Here is a 27147-nt window from a genome sequence, read left to right on the forward strand (position 1 = left end):
AAAAATGCTTACCAGATCAAAAGCTTTTAAATATGTTGAGCCAACAACTGATAGAGATACAGAGCAGATCTTCATCTGTGATGCTTGTCAAATAGGTAAGTGCTACAGTGAATTAAAACAAGGAGAGAGACAGACAGAGGGAGCGAGCAAAGCTCATCTATGAGTCTAATTAAACAGAAATGGAGCTGTTTCGAGCCAGGAGACCTGCATAGTGATATCTCGCATTTCAGTTCATTAACCTGCTTCTAATGAACTGTGATTTACTGTGGGGAAGTCTTTATTAATCACATGCCACCAAGGTGACTGTCACTCGTTCATTGGTGCTCTCTGTATACATCAACACTCTTCACAGCCTGGACTGTGGGGAGGACAAGCAAACTGACAACATGTATGACGTGACGGCAAGGCTCTGTGACCAATTCCACATGCAAAGCCTCATCCTCAGTTAACACATGACATTGGAGCTGTTTTTGTTGTGACAAGCATGGCATGAAAACAGACCTCGTCTTTCCCAATCAATGATTCTCACTCACCCACAGCAGCGATTAGATTCGCTGACCTGCCTGCTGATGAGAAATACTCACAAAGTTGTCAGTGAATAAGTGAGGCGGGCTGCTGCGGGCTGGAAAACTGATATTGGTTTGGGATCTGAATGGAACGACAGAGGCACGTGGAATAGATGTGTATCGCTTTTCAACTAGTTATTCAATTAATGAATTGTCCAAATGTTTTATTTTATTTTATGCAGGGTGCATGTAGTGGATGGCATGAGAGAAAGTGAACCAAAGAAAAGAAAAGATGCTGCAAAGATGCAGATGAATAGAGTAAGGGAGGGGGAGAGAAGGAGAGAAAGTGGTTAGAAAAGGGGGAGAGGGGCACAGAGAGAGAGAGAGAGAGAGAGAGAGAGCAAGAGAGAGAGAGAAAAACTGTTAAAACGTGTGTTCACTCTGGGCAGTCTTGAGCAGCCCTCAGTTTGTGCAGAAGGTATCGGCTCCATCCCTCCAGGATCTCCACCAGCACCGATGACCAGATGTGATCTACCCGTTTCACTCTGGTGGGAACTCTTTATTTGTTTGCATGGATGAGAACAGCTTACCGCTTCTTCCTGGATTCCTTATAAACCAACTAATGTGACTCAAACCCGGGATAGAGGGGGAAAAAGAACAGACAAGAGGGGTGACTCCAAGTGGTTTCAGGCGGTTTTTAGATTTAAGGAAGCGGCACACTGAGCCTTGTCTTGGACATGGGACCGTGCGTAAACCAAGAGGGACCCGGTGCCAGAGGAAGAGCGTCGTCCTGAAGGAGGAAAAAGCCCGTGTGTAGGAGTTTTTTTAATTCCTGTTCTTTGCGACCGGGGGGACGAGCTGTGGGTTTTACGCACCGAAATTATGCATCCCAACCGTGGCTTCATCCTGCTCCTCCTCAACGGAACCGCTTGTTTGGTAAGAAAAGAGTGGGAGAGAGCAAAAGTCACACAGTTGTCGTTATGAATCTTGCTCCAGATTACAGTGTATTACGTTTCCTCCCTGCGTAATGAGGCACTACAATGTAACGTCCATCCCGTTTTTGCGCCAAAAACTTCCAAACGCGCTGATAAAAAAAAACGACACGTGAGAGTAAACTGGAAGCCGTGAAGCATCACAGTGGCGATGATAAATAACTGTAGTCTTTCAGGGCATTCATGCTTCTTGCAGAGATCATTTCTATGTGCACTGCTCATCGAATTTCTGCTCTTATTTAATATTTCTTCAACCACCTTGTAATAATTTAGACAATAAATCCTCTCCGCTCGGCTCAGGTGAGGCGGGTGCACAATTCCCACCGGACACTGGTGCTGGCAGCGCGCGCCGCTGTGGACCATCACTGGCTCGTGTAGTCGGTACTTAAAGGGCGTTTTGTGCTCAGACTGACATCCAATTAATTATATTGGAAGTGTGTAAATGCGCACGGAAGTAATATTTAAAACCTAAAAGAGCACACTTCAAATGATATAATGATATATATATAAAAAATCTCATTAAAGCATTAACTACTTGAGTATTTTGCACTTCTACTCCATGTATGTAAAACTGTGCTTCATTAAAACGTGTAAAATACTGAGTTTAACCAACATAAATTACAATAAATGAACTTACATTTCCAAGACAAAGGTAATGTGGTTACATAGTTCACTAGTTTGGACCCACTGCAGGATTCAAAAGACACATGTGGGGATAGTTCCTCTCGACTGAAAGATGAGATTTTATTATAATAGGTCTCAGGACAAAAATGCTTTTATATTGTTCAGACCTCACCTTAGTGTTTGAAATAATTAAATTCAAAACCAAAATTGTTGGTGGGGAGACACTTTTAAAGTGAGCAACATTTCTATCACCATAATCTGCTAACTGATGAAATGTCAATGATACCAAATCTCTCAGGTTATCTATTTATTCTACCATGATACCATCCTAAGGAGCCACATTGTCCCATGACACCAGATGTACAAACAGGAGCTGTGCCCGCTCAGTAACCTTGCATTTGAACGTTACAAATTTTCAACTTCACTTTAGTGTGCAACTGTCGGTTTATTAAAGAGTAGCCTTGAATGTGAAATCAGCTCTGAGAAAACTTGAAAACAACTCCCAAACACCCTGGCTACAGTGTATCTTAAGCGGGCTTGAAAAAAAAACAAAGTGCAGTGCACATTTTCAAGTGAGGTTGAAACACTGTTTGTTGCAGCCATTTGTGTCCACATCTCCTCAAGGATGACCTTGTGGTTTTCTTATGAAAGCATTACCCAGGTGCTCAGAGTGAAGTAATGACCCTTTTGGTGATTTGAGGTCGACTGCGGTTACAAATGCCTGCACACACACACACACACTCACACAGATTTGTTTGGTTGAGACCGAGCTGTTTCAACAGATCAGAGAAAGATGAGACCACACGCTGACTTTAAATATGTGGGCTGAGCGCATTTTCATCCGCTGTATAACTAGATAACAGAGTGTGGGATAATAGGCTTAACAATCACTTCTGTGTTGTCTTGGTTCTTGGAGCATATTTCTGAGCTGCAGGGCTTCAGCCCATTGTAATCCAGACGTGCTGTGGCTAATGATAATGAAATTAATTGGAGGCCCTCCACCAACACCCACCCATAGACACACACACACACACACACACTGGACCATGTATCTTTGAAAAAACATACATGACATCCTTCAGCAGGAGAGCTTATGTAATTCATTAGCCCTGTGACATTGATAAATTATGGAGCAATTAATATATCAAGTAACTTTTTATTATGCAACAGAGTTTAATTTTTAATCTTATATTATGCATTAAAATTTGATTTGGGTGATTGTGGTATTTGTTGTTTTTGTTGTTTTAATAGTTCTACAATTCTCAGACAGGGATTAGGTCTAAAGATATCTTTTGCAAATAGGTGCCACCCCAGTATGCATTTGACTTGTTAATTTTTCTTCATATTAAAATCGACTGTTATGAATAATATAAACCGTATTAGTTGTATGACTGGAATTATGTTTATTTTTTGGCAGCAGTTGAGAGTCGTGACTCTCAGTGAGGTGAGATGGCTAACGTTCAGACACCATATAGAGAATAATATGCAGAATATTTAGTGTCCTTTTCATTGTCCTTGTGATTAAGCAGGATGTGCAAAAAATGGCTGCAACAGTACATTTTTTGTCATCACCTGTTTTTACTTAATTGTGTTCTCTTCAAAATGTCAGAAAACTGTGTAAAATTCTCATCAGCGGTTCTTTCCGTGTCCGGAGTGACGCGTTCAAACTGCTTCTTTTTTTTAAACTGTAGAACACCTGAAGATATTCATTTTGGTGCAAGTAAGGCAGATCGATGCAACATAGTGCCACATATAGGAAGATGAAGATCTACCTGCCAAATATTTGCTTTGAAAATTAATTATTTAGTAAACACAATAGTTGATCATTTATTTTCCGCCAACAAACAAATTGATTAATTGAAGACTTTAGGCGAATTGAGCTCACACTGTAAGCTTAGGAAAGACAGGTGTCTACAGAACATCATTTGGCACATTGGAAATAGAAAGCTTGTGGAGAGCGCTGTTAAGATGAAAGAAAGGAGAGGAAGTGGGAGGAGGTGTAGATAAAAGTGTTAAAAGGAATGTTTAACATCTGCCTTTTAAATTGTACACCTCATTGGTAGTACTCACAGATTCTTCCTTTTGCACAAAACATCCAAGAAATTACACTTGTATACCATGTATAATTATGGCTGCAGCGTCAACTGCCTTACCAAATCTGGAAGGGCTGAGGTGAACGAGTGCACTCTTCTACGTCAACTAACTACAAGCAGAAGGATGAAGCACCCTGACACAGGACTGCTCTGGTGAACTGTTCTCTTCTCTGCACATGCATCACCCTTTTTACTGTTAGTAAAAATAAGATTATACTATTGTTATACTCACATTTTTTTTAAAAAAAACACACATTTACTTTGAGTCACCTTGGACTTTACAAGGAGACATAAATATTTGCACTTTGATGAACGTGCACACCCACAAAAAGAGCGTCTTTAATAATTCTGACCTTGCATTTGCTGTAACCTTCCTGTGGTTCAGATCACTGGGGGGAGCTGGAGCTACGCTCCTCATATATGATCACACTGAGCGCACACAAGTATTTTCTCTAAGGGATGGACCTCAGGTAGCATCCCTGTGGCAGTGAGACCCTGGACCACTTTATACTCCCTCCTGTTGCTTTCAGTGCAAACACAGAGAGTGACCGTCATGCTTGACAAATGAATGCCACTATGTGCAGACTGAATTTGAGTCATTGAAGACATTCATAAATGTTCTCAGGTTCATAGAGCACTCTTTTTGTGCTCCCAAGGTAAAGAAAAAATTTAGTTTTGCTTGTTTTTTTTTCTATTTATTTCTAAACTTTTACCATTAACCTCCACATGACTTTGCCATCAGCAAGGAAAAGCTTATTTAACATGGCAGGATTCACCACAGAATTTATTCAACAAATGAGACAACAAAAGGCATTATACTAAATTAAATCATGTCTGTGGTTCGTCTAGAACACGACAAAACAACACGCTGTAACAATACACAGATTCACGCTGTTCAAACATTGGACTTCTCTCACAATTTTGGCTTATGTCAAAATCCACACAGAAACAGAACTTTTCCTGTATGATCTTTTTCTTTTTCTTTCTTAAAAGTTTTCCATAAACACTGCATTGTGTCAAGAGATGTCTTCTTCCACATTAAACCCCCCAAAATGACGTACACCAAAAATGAAGATGGGCAGCATTAGGCCTGTGCGCTGTGTGCAAATGTTGCTAAGCAAATAAGTGATTAAAATAAGAATACATTACAATGTACACAGGCACAGCGACAGCATGCAAGGCAAGAAATGAAAAGTTATCATGAAGCGAATAGACCAAACAAGAAGTGGAAGACAATGACGACGACAAAGACGGCAACCGCAAAAGCAATAGTTTTGTTTTCCCAACGTAGCATATTGGCTGTACACGACATTGGTTGTGCCAAACACCGGTTCCATGCGGATAAAAAGTGATACGATAAATAACTTAAGCAGATTCATCTGAACTTCTTTTCGTGTGTACAGTGGATTCATGTTTTTAGATATGTGTCCTCCTCGCTGGGTCACTGAACCTGTCCACTCAGATACATATCCAGCTAAAGCAGAAACAACACCTTAATCTAGTGAAGAAAAATAGAAAAGGCCTGACTGGCTGATACAGCACATACTGCATGCATACAGAAATGTAAGAGAGCAGGATGGACACGTCTTGTGCTTGCTTTTTTTCCCTCTTTTTCCCAGTACTGTAGCTATCTGCATGTGAGAGCTCATACGCTGTCCTCACACCCAGCACAGGAGCCAGAAACCAAAACTCAGGCATGATGTCAACTATCATAAAGGAGGGTTTGACAACAGAACAGTGGATGCAGCCAGAAGAGTTTATTGTGCTGATGACATCTGTCCTGCACTGTCCCCTGTGAGTGCACGATGGATCATCAGGGGGTTATTTGAGGGAAACAATTATCAGGTCATGGCATTTTCATTATCAGTAGCACAATATTATGCACTTCCCTTGATAGTCATTTATCCACAGGGTAGGCAATTCTTTTGTTGCAACCTTTACATTGCACTGTACTAGTGACTACTTGTCACTAGTTTTCTGAATTCAGATCACACCCAACAATTACAACTTTAAGAAAAAGTGTACTGTCACTATTCTTTATAAACTATTCCCAGATAATACTAATCCTCATTGGTTCCTATACTAATTGCTAGTTTGATTATATTGTTTGGACAGATGATTGCATGATTATTTTCCTATCTAAAATAAGGTTTCCCTTTTTTCAAAAAATATTAACATCCATATTTTTTTGTAGTTTAACAGTGTAAAATGCACAGTATATATATATATGTATTTCCTTTTTCCATTTCTAGGCATAGTGATAGTGAGTCATATTTTGTTTTTACGCCTCCCTAAATTTGATGTGCACAAATGCTGAAAAGCCACATAATATTTTTTTCCTTCTGCCACCGCATCAGTTGTGACAGGATGATTCTTCTCTGTGTTTAAATGCTGCTTATATTATTTTGTTCAAATACAGCACCCAGTGATAAAAACAACAATATATATTCACATGCAGGACATGTGGACATGCATAGCTGCCTGACTTATAATAGATAACCTCTGTAGTTTCCTGCCTGTTGGGTGAAACAGCTTGAGTTATGCACAGCCACAGTGTGTATGACCCCAGAGGCCTCCTCTTCCACTCTGACCACCTGCTGACAACCACCCCCAGCCTCAGAGACGCCCCACGTCATATACACGTAGAGCGAGAGAGAGAGAGACAGATAGAAAGCGCACTCCTTGACACACTGACAGAACTTCATGGTGAAGCGTGAGCTGTCCAGAGACAGAGTCTGCTCAAATCCATCACTACAATTTATTGTGCCATTGCTTTCCGGGAGACAGGGAAAACCCTGGATGAATAATCCCAAGATTTATTTGCTGGTTTGGACAGTGTAAAGTGTAAAGTGGAGTACAATGCAGTTTTGAGGGGAAAAAAAACATCACTTTCAGCTATTATGGTTAAAGTGAGTAGGTGTAGCTGAGAGGGGATCCAGATAAAGCTGTAGGAATAACTAAGGATTAATGTTTTAAGAAAGCTTCTCAGAAAAAAAACATGTACTGATGACATGTGTCAATATATAATAAAAATTAATTGTTTTCAGATTCGTAGGCATGCAAACAATAGGAAAAGGCTGTGTTAGACGAGGGGCCATGAGTTTATTTGAAGGGAGAACATCCAGCTGTCAGCATAGTTAAACAGTGAAAGAAACTGGAGCTTTTCTGTTGTTGCAGGTTCTGAGGTTTATGCTGATCTCATCATGGAGTGACTGGAGACCAAGCTAGAATAAGACAGGGAGTAAAAGCCCATTTATATTCTCAATTCTCCCAGTCTGTGTGAATGTGAATGCAGTTCACCGGCATATGCTGCCCAGTGATGGTACAGTGATTTTCAGGGTCAGAGACAGACTTGTCCAGACGAGGCCCGCTGAGGGTCTTTACAGGGATTTCCAATTAAAGCAAGCAGCACAGACAAAAAAAAAAAAATCACGAAATTTGGCTGAGCTTAAAAATTTTAAAAACTGAAAGGGATAAGAGGAACATTTTTGTGAAGCAAAGATATTTTTGGATTTGAATGAAAATGTGCTTTTGTCCACGCTCCACTTCCAAATGACCCCAATACGACCTACAGTGCCTCTAGTTCTTTGTTTGTGTTTTAATAATGTGCAAAACTAAGAGCATATGGAAAGTGTTTTGGAAGTGCAATGTACAAACATCATGACATTGTACAATCACTTCTAAAGCATTTCTAATGTTCACAACATCCCCTGTCATTAAGACAATGGCAGCGCTGTGATGAGTTAAAATGATCATTCAGAGAGAAAGTTATTTCTCCCTTTGTCAGACACTGAGTAAATGCAGACAGCGGTGTTCTTTGCATTGCCTGGTGAAAAGGTCACTTAAGTAAGTGTGGATGGTTGGTAAAAGTAAAAAGAGCTATGATAAATTACCATCACTGTCTGTAAATGCCCCTCTGATGATGCAAGAGAAACTGCACCAATTCATGTTGAAAGAGCAATGGACAAAGGGGATACAACCAGCGTTCACCACACCATTATCAATACTTATACAATACTAATACTGCTCAGGTCCACTTTGGGCCGAGGATGTCTGTGACTGTACGTGCATACACAGAGGCGCACAGACAGAACAGGCATACCAGGGAAATGCTTGGGGTCCTGAAGAAAAAGGGACCTCCTCGGCTACATTTTTAATGACAAACATAAAGCCCCCTAATATGAAGCTCATCACCGTTCCAAACCTCCTCTAAACTCCTTTAACGGGGCCTGTTTATGAGTAGTGGTGTGGGGGCCCCCAAAAAACATAAATAACAAGAATATTTTGCAATAACATCCATAACACCCCACTAATAAGGAGAAAGAAGGGGCCACATCATGCTTCATGTGGCCCCTTCTGACTGGTGGAAGGGGATCAGTGAGAAAAGGTCGCCCCTCTCAAAACACACTGACCAACATGAGCCATGTCCAAGACTGACCTGCGAGTGGCAGTAATGAGCCCCTCACTAAAAGCACTTATTGCATTTTATGAGAGCTTACAGTGAACTGGTGATGAGGGTGGGATGGTGAAGCTTCTTTGCCTGGGCCCCCTCGTGTCTAGGATCACCTCTGCGTATACATTATACATACAACTGTGCATGCTCCAGGTACCGTAGGACAATATACTGTAAAATAATGTAGGAGGTATGTATGTATAGCACCAACAGCGTGACCCAGACTCTTGTTTTAGTATGAATGGAACTGCAGACATGGCACGTGTGAGCAGAATGTGTGTGCCATTCCTTCTGGACTCAAAATGCAGGAACTATGGAATTCATGCAAATAATGCTGGGCCAGGCCAGTCCAGTCCAAACAGACACATTAACATTTTCTAAACTCCATCCTTTACAGTTAAAATGTGGTTATGCTCATTTATAGGCCACAACTGTGTGTTTTCGGTAAATCATTATACCATGTATTAAAAAAAAACATTAACTATATAATTATAACTTGTAGATTTGGAAGTTTATCAGTGATATTTACAGTATGTCTCTGATCCATTTGCAAAGCAGTTGAAACCTTCAGTGATGATACATATCAAATGTCTCTCAAGTAAGCACCTGTGATCCTATTTCACTTGCTCATTCACATTTGGTTTTATTCATCGGAGGCTTCTGTAAAACAGCTACTGCAATTTGGTCTTGCCCATGAGCTCAGTGCACATGCAAATGTCCTTGTTCATACTAATGTACACGCCCGTCACACTTCTGAGTGGCACTGCATCTCCCATTGCATTCTTTAAGCACTGTGTGTGCAACTCTCCACTAGTGATCAGATCAGAGAATTCATGGATTTTATTTTACTGAACACACACCATTCCATTCTGATTTGGCCATTTAGCACCTTCCCAAATATTACGTCAAACTAAAAGACCCTGATAAATTGGCCTTAAATTAAGGGAACCTCCATTAGACGACTGCCGTTGTTCCAGTTTTGTTATGACAGGTTTGAAAATTGTAGAAGCAGCTTTAATCAGGTGTGTCCCATCAGCCCATGCTTTGCTTCCACTTCCCTGGGGAAAATACTGAGAAGAAACCATCTCCTGCCCCGCCTCCCCTCCGTCTTTGTGCCGCCAACTTGTCAATATCTTTTAAAGTAAAAATTTGATAGCCAATTCAGAGTCTGGCTTCTCTCTGGGCATAAGAAATGAGACGAAAATCCACTGGGACTGTACAACTGAGCTTGTCTAATACGAGCTGGGCGAAAAATGCAAAAAGAAAGAAATGGTTGGGAAAAGTGTAGAATAAAAAGATTCACAGTAGTGAGTTTGTTCACCCTCTGCAGATCTAAGCTTCAGTGACCACCCCCTCCCCCCTCCCCCCAAGAAACAGGAGTAAATTATTCATTAAGAGTCAAATGGCTTGTTTCTTGCGAAATTACCCTTCTCTCCCTCACCTCGTCTACACTAGCCAGAAGAATAATTAGTTATAAGGGCACAGCCATTTTCAGACTTTAATCATGTAACAGAGAAGTCTCCTGCAGTGAACATATTAGATCTGGAGGTGTGGAGAAGAGCCAGACACAAAAAAAGAAAGAAGAAAGCATTAATGAACACTTAAGAAATCGTAGCTGCCAGGATGTGTCATTAAAAATTGATGTCATATTAAAGATGAAGAATTTCAACTCAACAACCAAAGGAAAGTGAACTACTTATTGACAGCATCTTGTCAGCAGGACAAGCACACAATTCCATCCCTGCTGGGTGGCTCAATAGGCAACTTATGTTTCTTAATCAATGAATGAATTTATTTTATTCCAGATCGCTGTTTTTTTTTTTTTTTTATTATTATTATTATAAAGGTTTAGGCCACTACAAATTGGATTTGCTGGAAAACAGGTATTTTTGACTTGTAAAGTTAATGCAAACATTTCCCACAAGGTCCCTGTCTATACAAAAGCAGTGTTTGCATTAACTGTGTTACTTCACCCTCTGGGGCATGACAAAGACAACATTGTGTTGCAGACAGTAAAACTGTATACTTTTATCAGAACAGTGAGAAAATGATAAAACAAAACACTCAAAAGAAAAATACTCCAGATGGTCAGAGTGTCATCTAACAGCACGATGAAACTGAAGGAGGAAAGGTGTAAGATAATGGAAGACTGGCATTATATCCAAATGTAAATTGAGCTTAAGGTGCTAGTTTGGGACGAAATGGACAGAAAGCAATGCAGTACGTTTTGGGAACTTCTACAGCAGTGTTGGGACAAATCTGTGTCTACATTAGCATTTATTAATGCATTTTAGGTCATTTTTGTGTTGATTTTTCCTCCTCTGCGTTCTCCACAAAATCCTAAGGGAGAAATCTGGTTCTTTTAGCTGCTAAATGTTAGTGCAGCTAGTCAGTGACATTGCATTGAGAAGGTAGTCTTAACTGATATCCAGCAAACAGCTGCTTGCTGTGACCGCACACTGAATAAAAGGGTTGGTGAGTGACCCAAAAGCAAAAACAATGAACTAAAAGTCCATGAAAAACTGCTTAATTGCTTCATTTAGTCTCTTTCTAGTTTAATAAAAAAATAAATTGCATGTCATCATTTATCATTCTACTGGGGAAGATTTTGGAATCTATAAATAAATGATAAAAGTGTCATTTGTTTATTTTCAGATAATTGACAAGTCTAAATATATGTTAGCTCATGTGCGAGTCTATTTTTAGAACCAAATCCTGTTTCTTTGGTTGATGCATCAGTCTGTCACCAGTCCCCGAGAATTATGGCATAGATTTCAGTTAAGTGGCTCCCTGATCTCTCTGCTATATTATGGCAATAGTGTGCTGCTGTCACCGTGAGTAGGGGGTTAAAACGCTGTACTTGTCACTGTAACAGGCTGATTATTGCCTGCCGAGATGGAAGGCTTGCGAGGTTTGCCCCCCTCCCCACAATCCCTGCTGAGAGAGAGTCCTGGGGCCTGTGCTTACTGAGGCTGAATGACTCACAATTACCACAGCGACAGAGCCTGCAGCCACCTCCCATCTTCTCTAGCCATTTCACTGACTCACTTAGTGCACATGACAAATGACAGAATCACCCCAAACCTCCACCCCCTCACTATGACCTGATAGCCCATCGCCCACACTTTGCCTACAGTACTTAAGGCCTGCAAGCTTCTTGCCAAGCTTCATGAAACAAAACAAACTTCATCTGGAAGAGACTCATTCTGGCTTTTTAAAGCAGCGTTTTACCACACGACACTATGACGACAGTTTAATGTGCGCACAATATGACCTCAAGCACAGCATCAGAAAAATAGCGATTAAAACATTTCTTGAATGTCATGATAGTGACCAACTGAAGATTGACTTATTACACTTTTAAATACCATTATGAGTGAGTGATATGAAAACTCAAAGCAGACTAGTACTTAAAGCAGTGTCAAGGGGTGCATTCTAAAATATGAAAAATCCCATTAAAATAAAGCATTGCATTAAAATGTAGGCAGCGTGGAAACAACAGTGAAGTCAGAGTTTATATTTCAACTTGCTTATGTCAAAGTTGGGAATGTGCTGATTGTTAAATCTTACACCTCATATGATCTGTGTGAATGCAGGTAGCAGGTAAAATGCCAGACTACTGGCCACACATGAGGAATTTTACTATTAAATTTGAATAAAACTGCACTGTATGCGTTCTATTACTGCAGTGATCATTACAGCTCTGGTTCAGTTTTTTGGTTTTTTCCCCCCAAAGCCATTTTAAGCACATTCTAACATTTGTCTTTGTCAATGATGCCCACAGAATCTGAAACCACCAGCAGTGCCAGACACTTAAATCTTCTGTGAAACAATAGCACAATGCTCACTTCATCTCCTTTCCTCCAGCCTGGCCTCTCAGGCTCTCTAATGAAAACCGCGCAAGAGAGTGTAAGCAAGAAGCAAGCACTCTGAAATATGCATTTGCTCAGGTGAGAGTGAGAATTACGTGCCACAGAGCTCACAGAGTGATCAGGCTCTCGAGAGCAAGGGGAAGAATAGAGTGATATATCTGTTACGGACCCTAAAGGGCTTTTTTTGTATGACACCACAGGGCCCCTAAGTGCTATCTGGGGAGGATAGCAGAGTTCTACCCTCCAGAGTTCTATCCTCTGCCTAGGGACCCACTGGCTCATTGGAGAAGAGAAATCAAATACAAACTAGTCCTTCAATATGAGTCATGGGAAATGTTGCATTTGCCATCAATCCTGGCCCCAAGTCCCAGCTTTGAAAAACAAAGATACACATGAAAAGATAAAGATCAATATGTTTTCAGCTTTTCTAAATTTGTGTTCATTATTAAATGGTTGAAATTGAGGGGAAGGAGTCCTTGTCAGGACCGTTATTGGCCCCTGTTGGGAGGCTGAAGGGTCTGAGCAGCAGTGTAGCGTAGCAGCAGATGCGAAACTGGAGGAGACGGTGTCTGGCCTCCAACATCCCCTCGGGAGTAACGCCAGATTAAGGGAAGAGGGGGAGCGCTCTCATCTGAGTCAAAACACCAGACCACATCGACAGGAATCTTTGCAAAGCAGTTTAAATACGACACACGTTGTTATGAGAGGAAATACATATTTTTAGAGGGACAGAAAATCAATATCGCTGACTGACAGTGGTGCAAGGGAGCAAATCTGAGAGAGATAGAAAGACCTGCATAAAATGGAATAAAAATGAGTTGGACTTAATAATCCTGACTAAGCCAGTATATGGAAGCTCTGGCAGTCAAGACAGTAGGTGGATTAGACCGCAGACACAAATGCATGCATTATGCATCATGGCAAAATCTCCAAGTTACTCCACTGTTCACATTTGCATCAGTTATTGTTCTTGCTTACTACAACTTACAGTTTACAAATGACACATCTGTGTGTGTGCACATTTTTTCACTGCCAAATCCAAAGGACACGGCGATGTCGGATGCTTTCATTGCAATTTAGACGAACGCAAGATGTTACTAGATCAGAACTGTGGAATAATCAACCATTTTATTGCTCTCACATTCACACTCTTCACAAAACTAGTGCTGAGCACAGCAGCACCATCTTATCTCCCCCCCACTCCTCGTCCCTGCCCCTCATTTGATGTGCAGATTTGACGGCTTTGAGTGTGTGTCGATACAGATTAAGCCTTTAATTAAAACACTGGAGTTTTAATTGGATATTATCCTTACGACTACTATACAATTCTTTTCTTCCCCGCTTGCCCACCTTCCATTCTTCCAACACTTTGATCCTCCAACCAAATCTTTGGAGGCAGTCGTGGTCTCCCCTGTACTCAGACTCACCGCAGTGCTTTAGAAGCAAAAAGCTCGCTTTAAAACAAAAAAGCTTAGTCTACGAGTTTATTCCTACTAGATTTCATGTTAGAACACTGATCTTCAAGTGACCTTTCCTGAGTTAGTTTCAGAGAAAATAAAACAGTTTGAAAGGGAAACATTTTGGATTTGTAGAAATTAGAGAAATGAGTTCCTGCGTCGATGATTCAGTCTGCTTTTTTTCAGACATTTCAGAGGTTTATAAATCAACTTCCAGTTTGTGTTGTCACAAAAACACTAGAAAGCATTTCTTGATGACACGGCTGTGTTGCTTTACAGAATTACAGTAGAGCATTTATAGAAAATAATAAAATATTGATTAAACTGTCTAGGACCACAGAGGTAACACTTGGTGTGAATTCAACTTTGTTGTGGATTTTCTGTTTTATTCTGCTGTCTGATCCCTCTGACCTCTCCAGTTGCTAAGAAGAGGCACATGAGCTCATTACAAGTGAGCTCAGGGGCTTGTACAGTATCGGCTCTGTGAAAAATAGACATAAAAGTGTATATTGTCTCACAGCTGAAGTAAACATGAGAATGTAATAATAGCAATACTTGCGAAATTTCAAGCACTTATTTATATATATAACATTGACAGAATGTCACGGTTACTACCACTCGAGGTATGAACTCTAAATTAAGTATCGATTAAACCTTTAATTTGTTTTCTGTCCATGTTCCTCTCTGCTTTGGTAATAACTGTCTACTTTTCTTCTCTATTTTCTTCGATTTCCACCTTGAACCTCTTCTTTTGCAGGTGGCTCTGGGTCAAGAAGATGACTCCATCAGCTCAAAGAGCTCTTCAGATGTCTCCTCCAAGACCTTGGGCCTCCTGAGCAGCCAGACTCCACTCTCGCCCCTGAGTCGTTGGATGATTCAGAGTAAGAGCAGAGCAGCGAATGACACCTCTCTGGAGCTGCCCTATCGTTCCCCGATCCCTTTCGCCAAGCAGGAATTTTCTAAACAGGAGTTCTGGGAGATGTTGGGCAGCGACCTGCTCAAGCCTGACACCTCCAGCTCCAGGGTCAAACGCCGGCCCATTGTTAAGACCGGCAAGTTCAAGAAGATGTTTGGCTGGGGAGACTTCTACTCCAATATCAAGACAGTGAGACTTAACCTGCTGATTACCGGCAAGATTGTGGATCACGGTAATGGCACGTTTAGCGTCTACTTCCGCCATAATTCTACGGGCCAGGGCAACATCTCGGTCAGCCTGGTGCCACCTGTCAAAGCCGTGGAGTTTGACCTGGAGCGCCAGAGTGTGGTCTACCCTAAGGACTCCAAGATCTTCAACTGCCGCGTGGACTATGAGAAAGTGGATCGCAGCAAGCGCACCTCGCTGTGCAACTACGACCCGTCCAAGACCTGCTTCCAGGAGCAGATTCAGAGCCATGTGTCCTGGATTTGCTCTAAGCCTTTCAAGGTCATCTGTATCTACATATCCTTCTACAGTACAGACTACCGTCTGGTGCAGAAGGTTTGCCCGGACTACAACTATCATAACGAGATGCCCTATCTGCCCTCGGGCTAGAGGACTTGTGTGGAAGGAGGAGAGGTGGGAGGGGAGAGGATAATGGGGCTGATTAGGTATGACTGCAACACATAAGGAGGTAACCAAGGCTGTAAAGAGTCAGTAAAAAAAAACCTTCTCTGTAGCCTATTACAAAATGTAAAAACATATATGCAAAACAAAAACTACAGTATGCAGACAGTGAAGAACTGGGAATACTTAACTGCAGCATTTAACTGGTACTGAAAATCATTTACCACCAACACACACATTCTTACCTCAATCCAGTATTAAAATACCAATCTCTTGCCAGCTATTTCTGTCTTTCATCCAGTCATCTGTCACCGTTGTCTGAATGTCATTTTAATCATCCTTTAGTGTTTTGCATCGTCAAAAAGCTGAGATTTATGTATAAAAAACGACTTCATTACAAACATCAAAGAGTATTTAAGATAGTTTACTGAAAGTGATCATGCTGTGAAACTGAAAATGCTTTTTAACTCAGAAGAACAGATGAATGTAAAGAGTAACTGTACACAGGATCATTCAGGTTACACTCTGGGTCTTTTTTAAAGGGCATATTTTTTATGTGAGCTCACGAGTCAGTCCTAGATCATAAGAAAGTTTCTCTTCTCATTCACTGTCTCACACTGTGCTTCACACCGCGTTTACCTGCAAAACGAAATCGCTGTATTACCGTCAGTTATGTCAACTTCACGTCACTGAGAGAAGAAAGGGAGACTAGAAAAAAGAAAACAGCAATTGTAATAAAGATGCGGGACAAGGGTTTAAGACGAGCTCAGTGCAAAGGAAACAACTCGATCGTGCAGAGAGACAGGATGGGCCCTCAACATGTACGAGAGTGAGAGAGGCAGAGATTCAGTGAGCTCTTTTAATTAAAGTGAAGAAGGAGATGTAGAGCTCCATCTATTGTCCCCTCTGTATGAAAAAGATTACATTTTGTTGCCGTCAGGATTCCTGATTTCACGCCTTGATAACTTTGACTGTGTGGGAGAGATTGCTCTCTCCTGCCAAATACTGTGTTCAATAAAGTAGGCCGTTATCTTGAATAAATGAAAATATTATCATAATAATTACACATAATTTAATCTCCTTTCGAACTAATTAAGATTTCAACAAGAGTGCATAATGCATTCCTAAAAATCAAGTCAGCGGGCAGGAGGATAAGAGGTTGTTGGTGGGGGACTGTTGTGTTTTAGTGTGGAGCCGGCAGCCAAAGCTCAGCACAGAGTTAACTGCTCTCATTAAGATAAATGGCCACTGGCTGGCCCATCACATGTCGCTCTGGCAAACAATATCAGAGGAGAGCGGTGCACAATGGAGATATGAATTAGCCAACTTGACATTTGTGTGCTGAGAGGTTACCACTATGCTGCTTGTAAGGACACAATGATTTCTCGGTTCATTAACGACGAACAGTCGTCACAAGATAGGTGTGAAGAGTCATTAAACAGCGATATCAGATTATTGGTTTGACGCTCATACGCTGTGACATAAGGGAGACAGCGAAGATCTGTCTCCGTGCCCGCTTGGCTGAAACTGTGAAGCGGTGTCCCAGGTGGGCTGATGCTGCAGTGAGTGGTCGCTATGAAGCTAGCCTCCTGTTGGGAGGGGAGGGAATAAAGCCAGACCATAAATGCTTGGGCATGAGGAAAAACAAACATCTGAATAATATGGAGTCAAAATAAATTCTAAAAAATAAATGCATCAAAGGAATAAACAGGTGAAGTCAGCATGTACTGTAGCAATGATGAGCTGATGCTCAGTCGTAACCAACCACAGAAGAAGAAAGGAGAGCTTGATTAGTGAGAGAAAGGTCAAGTTTGTTTATAAACAGTCTTCGATGCGTGTGTGTTTGCTTATTTGAAAGTGCCATCATCAACTAAATGCATTCTGATTGGTTACTTGTCAAAAGCATATCCTACAAAAAAAGTTTATCAATGAATAAAAGCCTTAATATTGCTGTGCAATATTTTGTTGCTGATGTGAAAGCTCAGCTTGACACTGTTAACTTGAAAATGAATCACAAAAAAACCCACATCTGGTGGGGCATGGTCTTAAAGGCGGTGACAAAGACCTGTAAATCTGCACGGGTCTTTGTTACCGGTGTTAATTTACTCTGTAGGGGAAAGACTGCAGCACCATCTCTCTCCTCCTGCAGTGACAGGCATTTTTATCACAGCAGATTTGTCAAATATGCTCCAACCTTGTCAGAAACCTCTGCATGTATCTAGTTTGTCTGATACTGTCACAATCAGGATGTTCTTAAAGATTCTACCATCAGGCACAGAGCCAAAAGTGAGAAAAAAAAACATGAATGACACCAATTCCTGACACATCGCAGCAGCAGTTTATGTAGTATTTGTTTAAATCAATACAGAGGTTTGTTTGGGAGAAACTTTGCTGCCTGAAGGTCCTGGAAATGCTGGATAAAATGGACGTGTGTGTAGAATGTGTCATCCAGCATGATTGAACCATCCATTCCCTCATCCTCTTCCTTATGTCTGCATTGAACTGAGCCATAACTTTGTTGTCTTCATGCTGTTGTCCTCTTCCTGTGTGTGACCCAGCTGGCTGGCCTTAGCCTCCAAACCCTCTCTTACCCTATCTTACCCCGGCGTTGAACCCTGCAGTGGTTAGTTCCTCACTGCTGCCCCACTTGCCCTCCTCCAGTGCACAGCACCGAGCTAAGCTGGTTAATCTCTGTGAGTTTAACGCCAAGCCAACTGAACATCAGCAATGAGAACCCGCCCCCTCCCTTGTTCTTTATCTAGTTATTTCTCTCTATATCTATATCCCATCAAACAAATGAGTGCACAGACACAGTCTCAAGATGTGCTGGTTAAGCTTTTCTTTCCTCTCTCCTGTTCAAAGCATTTTACATAAGCCCTTGGATTGTGAGGACACGAAATCTCCTCAAGTGCATGCCAACAGAGTGCCCACCACAGAAACGCCCCAATAACCTCAATACTCCTCTCCCCCCCACCCCACAGTGCATCTGGAGAGAAGTGAGATTCTCACAAGGTGGAATCAAAACTGGACAACAGGAGCCTGCAGCATTAAACTCACACTGAAAACAAACAAACAAGGACACTACCTGTGGAGAAGAAGCCCCTCACTCTGCTCCTTACCAATCCTCCCGGATTTACAGCAATACTCTCACTGAAATGCCACCCTCTCCTCTTCCTCGGTGTTCGTTAAAGAAAAGGCTGCTGGACTTTAAGAGACAGTCATGTGGCAGTGGGATGGACAGTGTTGTTACTACAGCAGCCTTACTGTTGACCCATCTTGTGCCAACTGACGTGGATATTTGGCCTTAGAGACTGCGAAGATAACACTGGTCTACTCAGCAAAGAATAGCAACAAAATCAGTCAAAAACATGATTATACGTAAATATATATATATATATATATATATATACATGAATATATATAAATATAAAAGCTAAGAATCCTCAGATCTGAATAAAGTTGTATTTAAATGTGGGTCATGCAGTGGGGGTCGTCTGTTTTATATTTTTGTTCATCATGGTATATACTGTATGGATGATACGATGGCATCTACTGTGGTTTTCAACATTCTAAATAAAGTCCAGAAGTACTTGAGCCACTTCAATTTTAGAGAAACAGAGTCCGCTCTTATGTCCGCTTATACTTTACAAAGTGTGTGTCAACTATGCAAAGGTCTCTTCTTCTTTTCTTTTCTCTTTTTGCTTACCCGTATACTGTGAGCCAATGGCAACAAAAAAAGATGTGGCAAACCTTGTTTTTGCTGAGGGCTCTTGCAGATATACACACAGAGAAATGAGAGGGAAACAAGCAGGGAGGGAAACGGGGTTGAGAGAGAGGGGAAGGAAATGTTTCAGCTGGAATGATGCATGAACACAACTGCATTCCCTAATTAGCCTCGTCTTCCCCCCCCCCTCCACACACACACACACACACTCCCACTGACAATTTCTTTGTTGTGCATCTCTGTGCTCCCCGTTTATTTTAAGATGTAATTGACATTAAATTCACTCTACTTTTTAATTAAATCCCAGACAACTGTTAACGAGGGGAAGGGTTCAAACATTCAGCTCACAACATCCCTTTAGACAAGATCGATTAAGGCATGGCTGGCGGCAAAGCCTGGCCCTCCACACCCCTCCTACACGCCCCCTTGTTCCCATAAAAGTGCAGCCTGCCTCAGGATAACCTTGCCAGAGATGATGAAAGGGAAGCAAATAAGTCAACAAAGACAGAAGACAGAAGAATAGAAATCTAATTTGGAAGAAAGCAGGATTGAGGTTAATGTGAAATCTATGAGAGCAGTATTCTGGGTCAAACATGCACACGGACACACATATTACAACACATGCAAAGACGCGCACACACACACACCAGAAGGTTGATACTGCAAGGAGCAAGTCGTTGATAATGATGCATGCGGTTTTACAGTTTAAGATAGGGAGGCTTTGGGTTGTCCATGAGGACAATTCAACAATATAAGTCTCATTCTCAGAATGGAAGGGCATTTCAGCATGAGTAATGGGCAACTGGCTGATAGTCAATTAAAAAATAACTAGTCGCAGCACGAGGAGGTGGGAGAAGGCGTGCAAAGCTTAAAATGATAAATAGACATTCTGCAAAATAACCTTGCGGTATCTGGATAAAATAGACAAAATATGTAACAAGATGAGGACAGTGACACCCTGTTAGCACTTTGTTTTAAAAAACAAGGCTATCAGGTTTGCAATTTAATCCTGTAGTGTATAATAATTATGAGTAATTTTCCTCCATGACATATTACACCACAAGTATTGAGCCGCTGGTAGATATTGCACCCTGCAACATCATCCCCTTGATAACAGTGTTGACAAACTCGGAGCACAGCCACACTTCTTTTTCACACTTTGAAATCAGCAGCGAGGATTAGTCTGCTATATCAGTTTAAGTGATACTGAGGATTTTATGAAAAAAAAACAAGAGAGAGAGAGAGGATAAAAAAGAAATTTCATCAGTCATCTCTTACTAATATGATACAGGTTTTGCAGTCACATTAAATCAGTCTCTGAATCCTGCAAAGAGGATAATCTTCCAGGCATAATTTAGTTTTTAATCTAATTTTGTTTAATAAAAAAAAAAAAAAAAAAAGAGAAACAGAAAAAAAACTTAATTTATAGAACTGATTTATGCACAAACCCATGCTGCTTCTGAATGCTGTGCTGGTGCAGCCCACCAACCAACTTGAACATTTCATTAATTTAGGGTTTCACAGATATTGGGTTGTAAATGTGATTTCAGAGGCTTTTCCCACCTAAAAACAAGGTGAAACTTTAACGAGAAACTACATTATTGGTATTAGTTTTGTGTCAATTATTACTGACAGTATATATTTTGTATGACAAACCATATCACAAGTGTCTCTCTAATCTGCTTCCACATCATGTAGAACACAGACTGCGGATCTTATTGTTACCTGGATACCAGAGCTGTCCTGATGCAATGTATTATCTTACTTCGCTGCTCTCGCTGAATTTAAATGCCCTTGATGTTCTTTGATATTCTGGATTGTGTGTCAGGGCGGTCATGGTCACGCTCTCACTGCGAGCGCAGATGTGTAAATGCAAATGTGTACATGTACTTGCTGCCTACACTCGGACAAGCACGCGCCTTAAGTGGTTTCGTGCTCCAACATCATCTCTGTTCCGCCACACCAATCACAGATCCTGGAACTGAGTGGGCACGCAGGTGGGCCAAGTCTCTGTCCCAGAGCATCATGGGACACACAACAGTGTGAATGAAGGGGCTGAGGACACAGCGGAGGGCGGTGGACGCTGTGAGAGTTTGATGGGAAAGAAAGCACGGATGGCCTGAGGCTACAACATGGTTGAAAAATAAAATAAAATGTTACACTGATTAGAAGAGCAGAATTTCACACAAACCTCCATTAGGTCAACCCTCATTAAGTCCGCTTCAAAGAGTTTTATCAATAAATCATTGTTACACAGGGAAAAGACTTTGTTAATGTCAAAGCTGGGGTTTTTTTTTTTACGCGCTTCTGCATCTTGTTCCACAAGAAAGTGGAGTTTGGATCGCAGGAGGTGACAGCAAACTGCTTCACATGTCTTCGTGCCAATGTGGGAACTCAAGCTGTGGTGTCTGTATCATACAATGTTATCAGTAGTGCTGTGATCTCTGTATTAGCTGAAAAAGAGGATTTCCACTTCACTAAAGGAAGTAGAGGTGATTTAAATTCAGCGACAAGGCTTTAAATACCAGCCAGGGATCACAGTTGTGCCCTTTGGCAAAGTAATTATTCACTCTCGTAGAAGACAATCAGGTGTAAATGTGTGGTCGTGTACACACACACACACACACACACTTTTGGCAAGTTTTGTCGGCATCTTCCTATACTGTATGTGAGTGTGTGTGTGTGTGTGTTGTGGTGAACCAGGAGGGAATGAGGGAGGTGTGAAATATTACAGTTTCTCCTCTTTTCATGAAGCTGAGAAGTGTTTATGCCAAAGTCTTCAGAGGAGAGAATGGTGTTGAGCTGAGAGCTCATATCAGGTGATAAACAAGAGAGGGAAGAGAGAAGGAGACATAAAACAAGAGCTGCTAAAGGTTAGCCTTCCACCTCTCCATCATTGTGTCTTGCCAGCTTATTCTCTCCACTCTGCATTTTTTCCCGCTTTATAACCTTCAGGCAGAAGCGGCATACTCTCATGGGGAGGAGTTCTCTCCCGCTGAGAGACAGACAGAGGCCCAGCCCAAGGGTTGACGGGATGAGACTCTCATTGGAAACCCGTCCTTCAAAAACTGTGGCTGGGTGGATTTCCTTGGCCTTGGTGTTGCCGTCTTTCCAACTCATCCTCAGTGCTTCCGTCCTCTCAGAGCGTCATCTCTCCATCTCCCTTGAGCACCCTCTACTGTGCCAAGTTATCACCTCGTCCCAACGCAGACTCACTATTCTGCAGATTTGTCTCTTCTGACAGTCTAAGTTAAAGACATATGGCTGTTCACAATAAACTATACCGCATGCTTCCATGGACATCCTCAGAACTCAATCTGTATAAAAATGCCAAAGCCTTCACCTAAACCTTAACCTATGCTAACCTTTAAATACATTCACCTCCAAATTCACTGATTTATGTTGTTGTCGCCACATACACATTACATCATTATCTGTGCTCTTGTATGAGTTCATCAGTGACCCAGTGATCTGCACACTCAGCTGCTGACAACACACAACACCAAAACCTGTCATCATCGGCCTCCTCTTTATCCTTCTTTCGGCGTTATATGAGGAAATTAAACAAGGACCACACTGGTGAGAATTCATTTTTGCTCCTTATATTTTCTTTGTATTTAGATTTTTATGAGACTGTTTTATTTAGAATAAAGATTTTTTTTTTTTAACCAAAGGCTGATAGGAAGACCTGCCTGAGGCTTGTGTCCTGCTGAATTCACTGCTTTGCCGAAACCAACTAAGCTGCAGGCGGTGGAAACGGGCACATAAAAGCAGCATATCTCCATATGGGAACACCCTACAAATGATGCATGCATGAATGCTTCAAAAGTAAAGCTCCGTCACTTTGCAAAACATGTACAGTTGATGGAGAAATGACAAATAGTTGTTTAACTGTAAGGAGATTCCTCTGAATACTTTGATTAGACGTTTGTTATATGAAACATTTGGCCATGGCCCATCAATAAAATGTCTGAATAAATTTCTTGCTACAGAGAATTGAATTAATTGCTTTGAAAGAAGTAAAAATCAGTGGCTAGGTTTTCAACTCAGTAAAACAGAGAACGCTACAATAGAGGGTGAGACCACTGCAGGAAGGTAAGTGGATGACTTTAAATGTGACCTCTCACTGTCAATGGATAGATATGTAATAGGCCTCCCTGTGACATTTCAGCAAATTATAAGAGGTCCACAACCCAATTATGAAGTAATACACATATAGTGCTAAAATGTCTAAAGAAGTGATCAAAAAGGGTAAAAGCACAGTTACACCTGCTCTGCTCGTCTAATGAAAATGGTTTAAGAGATGTATTCAGCTTATAAAGCGTGCAAGAAAACTGAAATTAAATTGGAATTCAACTTATTTTGCATTATATGGCAATGTTGGTAATTTACTGGAGAAGTTAATTTAAGAATAAAATGGCATATTCTATTTTATAGGCAGTGTTAAGGCCAGTGTCTTGGAGTGTGTGACCCATAACAAAAACTAAAAATTGATTTTCCTTTGGAAATGTTGTGTTGTGAAGAGTGTCGAGTAGTAAAGTTAACAAATAAATGCAGACAGAAGCGTAATCTTTCATTGTCCACGTATGACCTTGCCTCACTGCAACATGTGTTACTATGGTTCCCTGGAAAGAGGTCAGCTAAAGTTAGAACACAAGGTGAAAGTGACATTGTTGTGAAAATCTCATGGCCCCATTCAGACCTCCTAACAATTCATCCAATTACATGTGACAGTAAAAGGAATCCTTAAATTAAAATGGCTTCTCCTGTGACCGCATATGATCGGATCTGGCTCCTCCTACTGTGAATTCAAAAACACAAAGTCATTTCTGTTCACAAGAACCAAAATATGTTTTTAAAAGGTCCATCTGTTCAGATGTGTCTGATGTCTGCGTACGTGACAGAGGGAGAGAGTGACTGTCACCACTAGACAACGAAGTCATGTGATGATCAGTGTTCATATTTATAAATGAACATGTAGTACCAAGTACTGAAAAGTCTAAAAATACTGTGAAAATGCAGCGGGTCAGAGGACGTCAGCCGAGGAGATGAGCACTAAAGCATACTGAGAGCAGATTGTGTTCATGCGTGCTCAGGATCATCAAGGAGGGATTGTTTGCATCTGCACTCAGGGTTGTCTGCATGTGATCACATCACTCATGATGGATTCTAATAGCAGGTCTGAATTGCCCTAATGGCCATAGAACAGACCATATTCAGTTCCTCAACATCTGAACACATGTTATTGTAACATTTCACTGCTGGGGCAGTTTTCTCAGAATGTTCTCTATAATGTGCTGACACTCTGCTCATTTCAGTGACAGATTTCTGTGTTCAGCAAATATTCTCCTTCTTGTTAACTAAAGAATAATGTCAGCTCTACCACCTGTAACACTTTGGAATTAGAGCTTGAGCTTAAATCAGCAGAAATGTCCGTAAATTCTTCTAAACTGCAGATGATTTTATAAAATGCAATGAACAAACATGACATTATACAGGGATTTGTCCCGAGATCCAAACATGACCTTAGCAAGAGCATGTTTTACAAGTCTAGCTATAAAACACTGATACCTGGGGATAACAGCACGCCAGAGAGCAGATGCTTTTTGCCTCCCATTGCTGTAAAGTGTTAACCTTCACCTTAAAGATTTTAACATACAACTACAACTTCCATTTTGGCTTTTAAATAGCTGGATTATTGAGGTTGCATGGGCCAGGGGATTTTAATTCATCGCTGGGTGTCTCATGCATTATGATGATTAATGGCTGAATCTGCAGAGCCCTCCCATTGGCTTCAGGTTGTCTTTGCAGTCACATATGTATGCTTCAACTGTTTTCCACAGTGAAATTTTAAATTCGGTCTGTTTTTGAAGATCTAAATCATGGTCAGTGTCCCTCCTCTATACACACACACACACACACACACACACAATGGAGCTGCTGGGGTATGGCAATTTCTTTCACTCTGAGGGATTTCTTTCTGTATCAAACAAGTCAGGCAATTGGAATTATGACCAGGGTCAATGCTCTAGATGAAACAGCAAGCCTCCCCTCTCCTGCCAAATTCACTTTCCACCAAACCCCGCCTCACCACTGTCCTTGACTTCTCTTGACCCGTCCACCTTGGGTGGAATTGAGTTATTCAGTGGAGCAGCCATCACCCAGCAGCCATAACTTTAAAAGCAGACGTTAATGCATCTCACAAACATGGTAGCCAGAGCTCTGTCTTATTGATGGAGGCTCTTTAACATGGTTTCTTTGTCTCTGCCTGGGGCAAGAAGAAATAAATCAACTTTACCAATGTCTTTTTAATCTCCCTTCCTACAACTCAACACCCCAGTGAGAGCTGAAGGTTACCTGGGGTCAGGGGCAAAGGGCGGCCACAGTCACTGTATATATGCACAGTGACATGTCACTCCAGAAAACTGCTATACAATCTGATACAGATGCCCGATCGGGGTGGATTCATCCATCAAAATTACCACAGGAGGTCACATGAATCCAATCACATGCACATGCAAAATACACATAAAACTCCTATACATCTTAAACTAAAGGTATAGAAATTGCAGACAACTAATAAGGCAGTGTTGAAGTGTGGGTGGAGATTTAGCCAAAGGAATGAGGGTGATTGTGGGAGGACGTTGTGTGGGTGATGTGGGGGAGGGCAGCACAGGACGAGGGTGGGGAACTGGATGTTTTATGAGGCCCTTAACATTTACTTCCCCAGCGTTTCAATCCGCCTTGTCTATTAAGGACGACTGCTCCTCCTACGTGTTCCCCATCCATCAAAGACCGTGAGACATGAGGCCGCACACTGACAGACAGCTCGATATGATGGAGGGAGGGAAAGTCAGCGTCGGGCAGGGGTGGGAGAGAAAGTGAAAATACTGTGAATTAAAAAGAGTGAGTGAGGCAAAAAAAAGTGCCACAAAATGGAACACAGCTGAAAATCCAGCCAGAGAACGACAATGGAAAATGCTTTCAGGTACAAACAAAAAGGTCCAAGATAAGTTCTGCACAAAGAGCTGAAGCAGCATTTTGTCAGAATATGCTTTGTGCAAGGTGGGCTGCTGTCCTTTCACAGGCACTGTCTTATACACAACAGAATACTGTGACTGTAGCTGCACAATACAGCCAAACACACGCTGTCTGCTAAACAACATTTTGCAAAGAGCAGTGAAGCCAAACAAGCCATAAATAAAGAGACCCAGAGAAAATAGATGAGGTCTCCATTCCTTCTGGCAGAGTGTGTGAGGTGTGTATGGGTCAGGGAGGTGTCCTGTTCTATTTGGCCTTTAGTAACACGCATAAACCCTGCAGGTCACTGCTAATAACTACAAACTAAGCCGGCTACTCTGCTATTAATCTACATTTAGAGTTCAGACAAAGCTCTTGCCTGATGCTGCTGCTACAGAGCCCCGTGTCAACCAACCAATCACACAATAGATTTTCTGCCCTCTGGCCAACTGTGGACAAGATCCACTATCTGCAAACCAATCATAACCACAGTCTGATACTCGCAACCTGCTGGCGGCCAAGGTCAACGGCCTCAATGACCACCACACCACAAACTTGCTGCAGTCTCACAGTGGGAGACTGAGTGTGAGGCTGAACATTGTGACCAGCTGAAACACATAATATCCGGCTTGTTAATGAGTGCATGAGGCTAATGATCATTGCAGTGATGAACAGCTGGTTTGTTTTGCCATTCGTATGCCTTCAGCCTTTTATCTTAATCAACAGCACACATATGTGCAGCCATGTTTCCACTCTGAGGTGAACCTGGCCAGTAAACATTTGTAGGTCAGGAAAGTGGCCGAGGGGAATTTGCCTTACAACAGATCAACAAGGAGAGAGGGGAGAATGAGAGGGTAAATTAG

The 27147-nt window shown here is 41.5% G+C and overlaps 2 protein-coding genes across 3 annotated transcripts in view; one reads left to right on the forward strand and one right to left on the reverse strand.

Moving 5' to 3' along the window:
• The window catches only part of gjc1 (gap junction protein gamma 1), a 797916-nt gene that overhangs the window by 364755 nt on the left and 406014 nt on the right, over positions 1-27147 (reverse strand). The gene's annotated exons all lie outside the window — the stretch shown is intronic.
• On the forward strand, positions 936-15569 carry LOC122784998 (neurexophilin-1). Its single transcript, XM_044050495.1, has 2 exons — positions 936-1442; positions 14755-15569. The coding sequence occupies exons 1-2, from the start codon at positions 1389-1391 to the stop codon at positions 15526-15528; spliced, it is 828 nt and encodes a 275-aa protein (XP_043906430.1). The 5' UTR covers positions 936-1388; the 3' UTR covers positions 15529-15569.

Source organism: Solea senegalensis, linkage group LG19 (genome assembly GCF_019176455.1).
Source record: "Solea senegalensis isolate Sse05_10M linkage group LG19, IFAPA_SoseM_1, whole genome shotgun sequence".
Classification (NCBI taxonomy): Eukaryota; Metazoa; Chordata; class Actinopteri; order Pleuronectiformes; family Soleidae; genus Solea; species Solea senegalensis.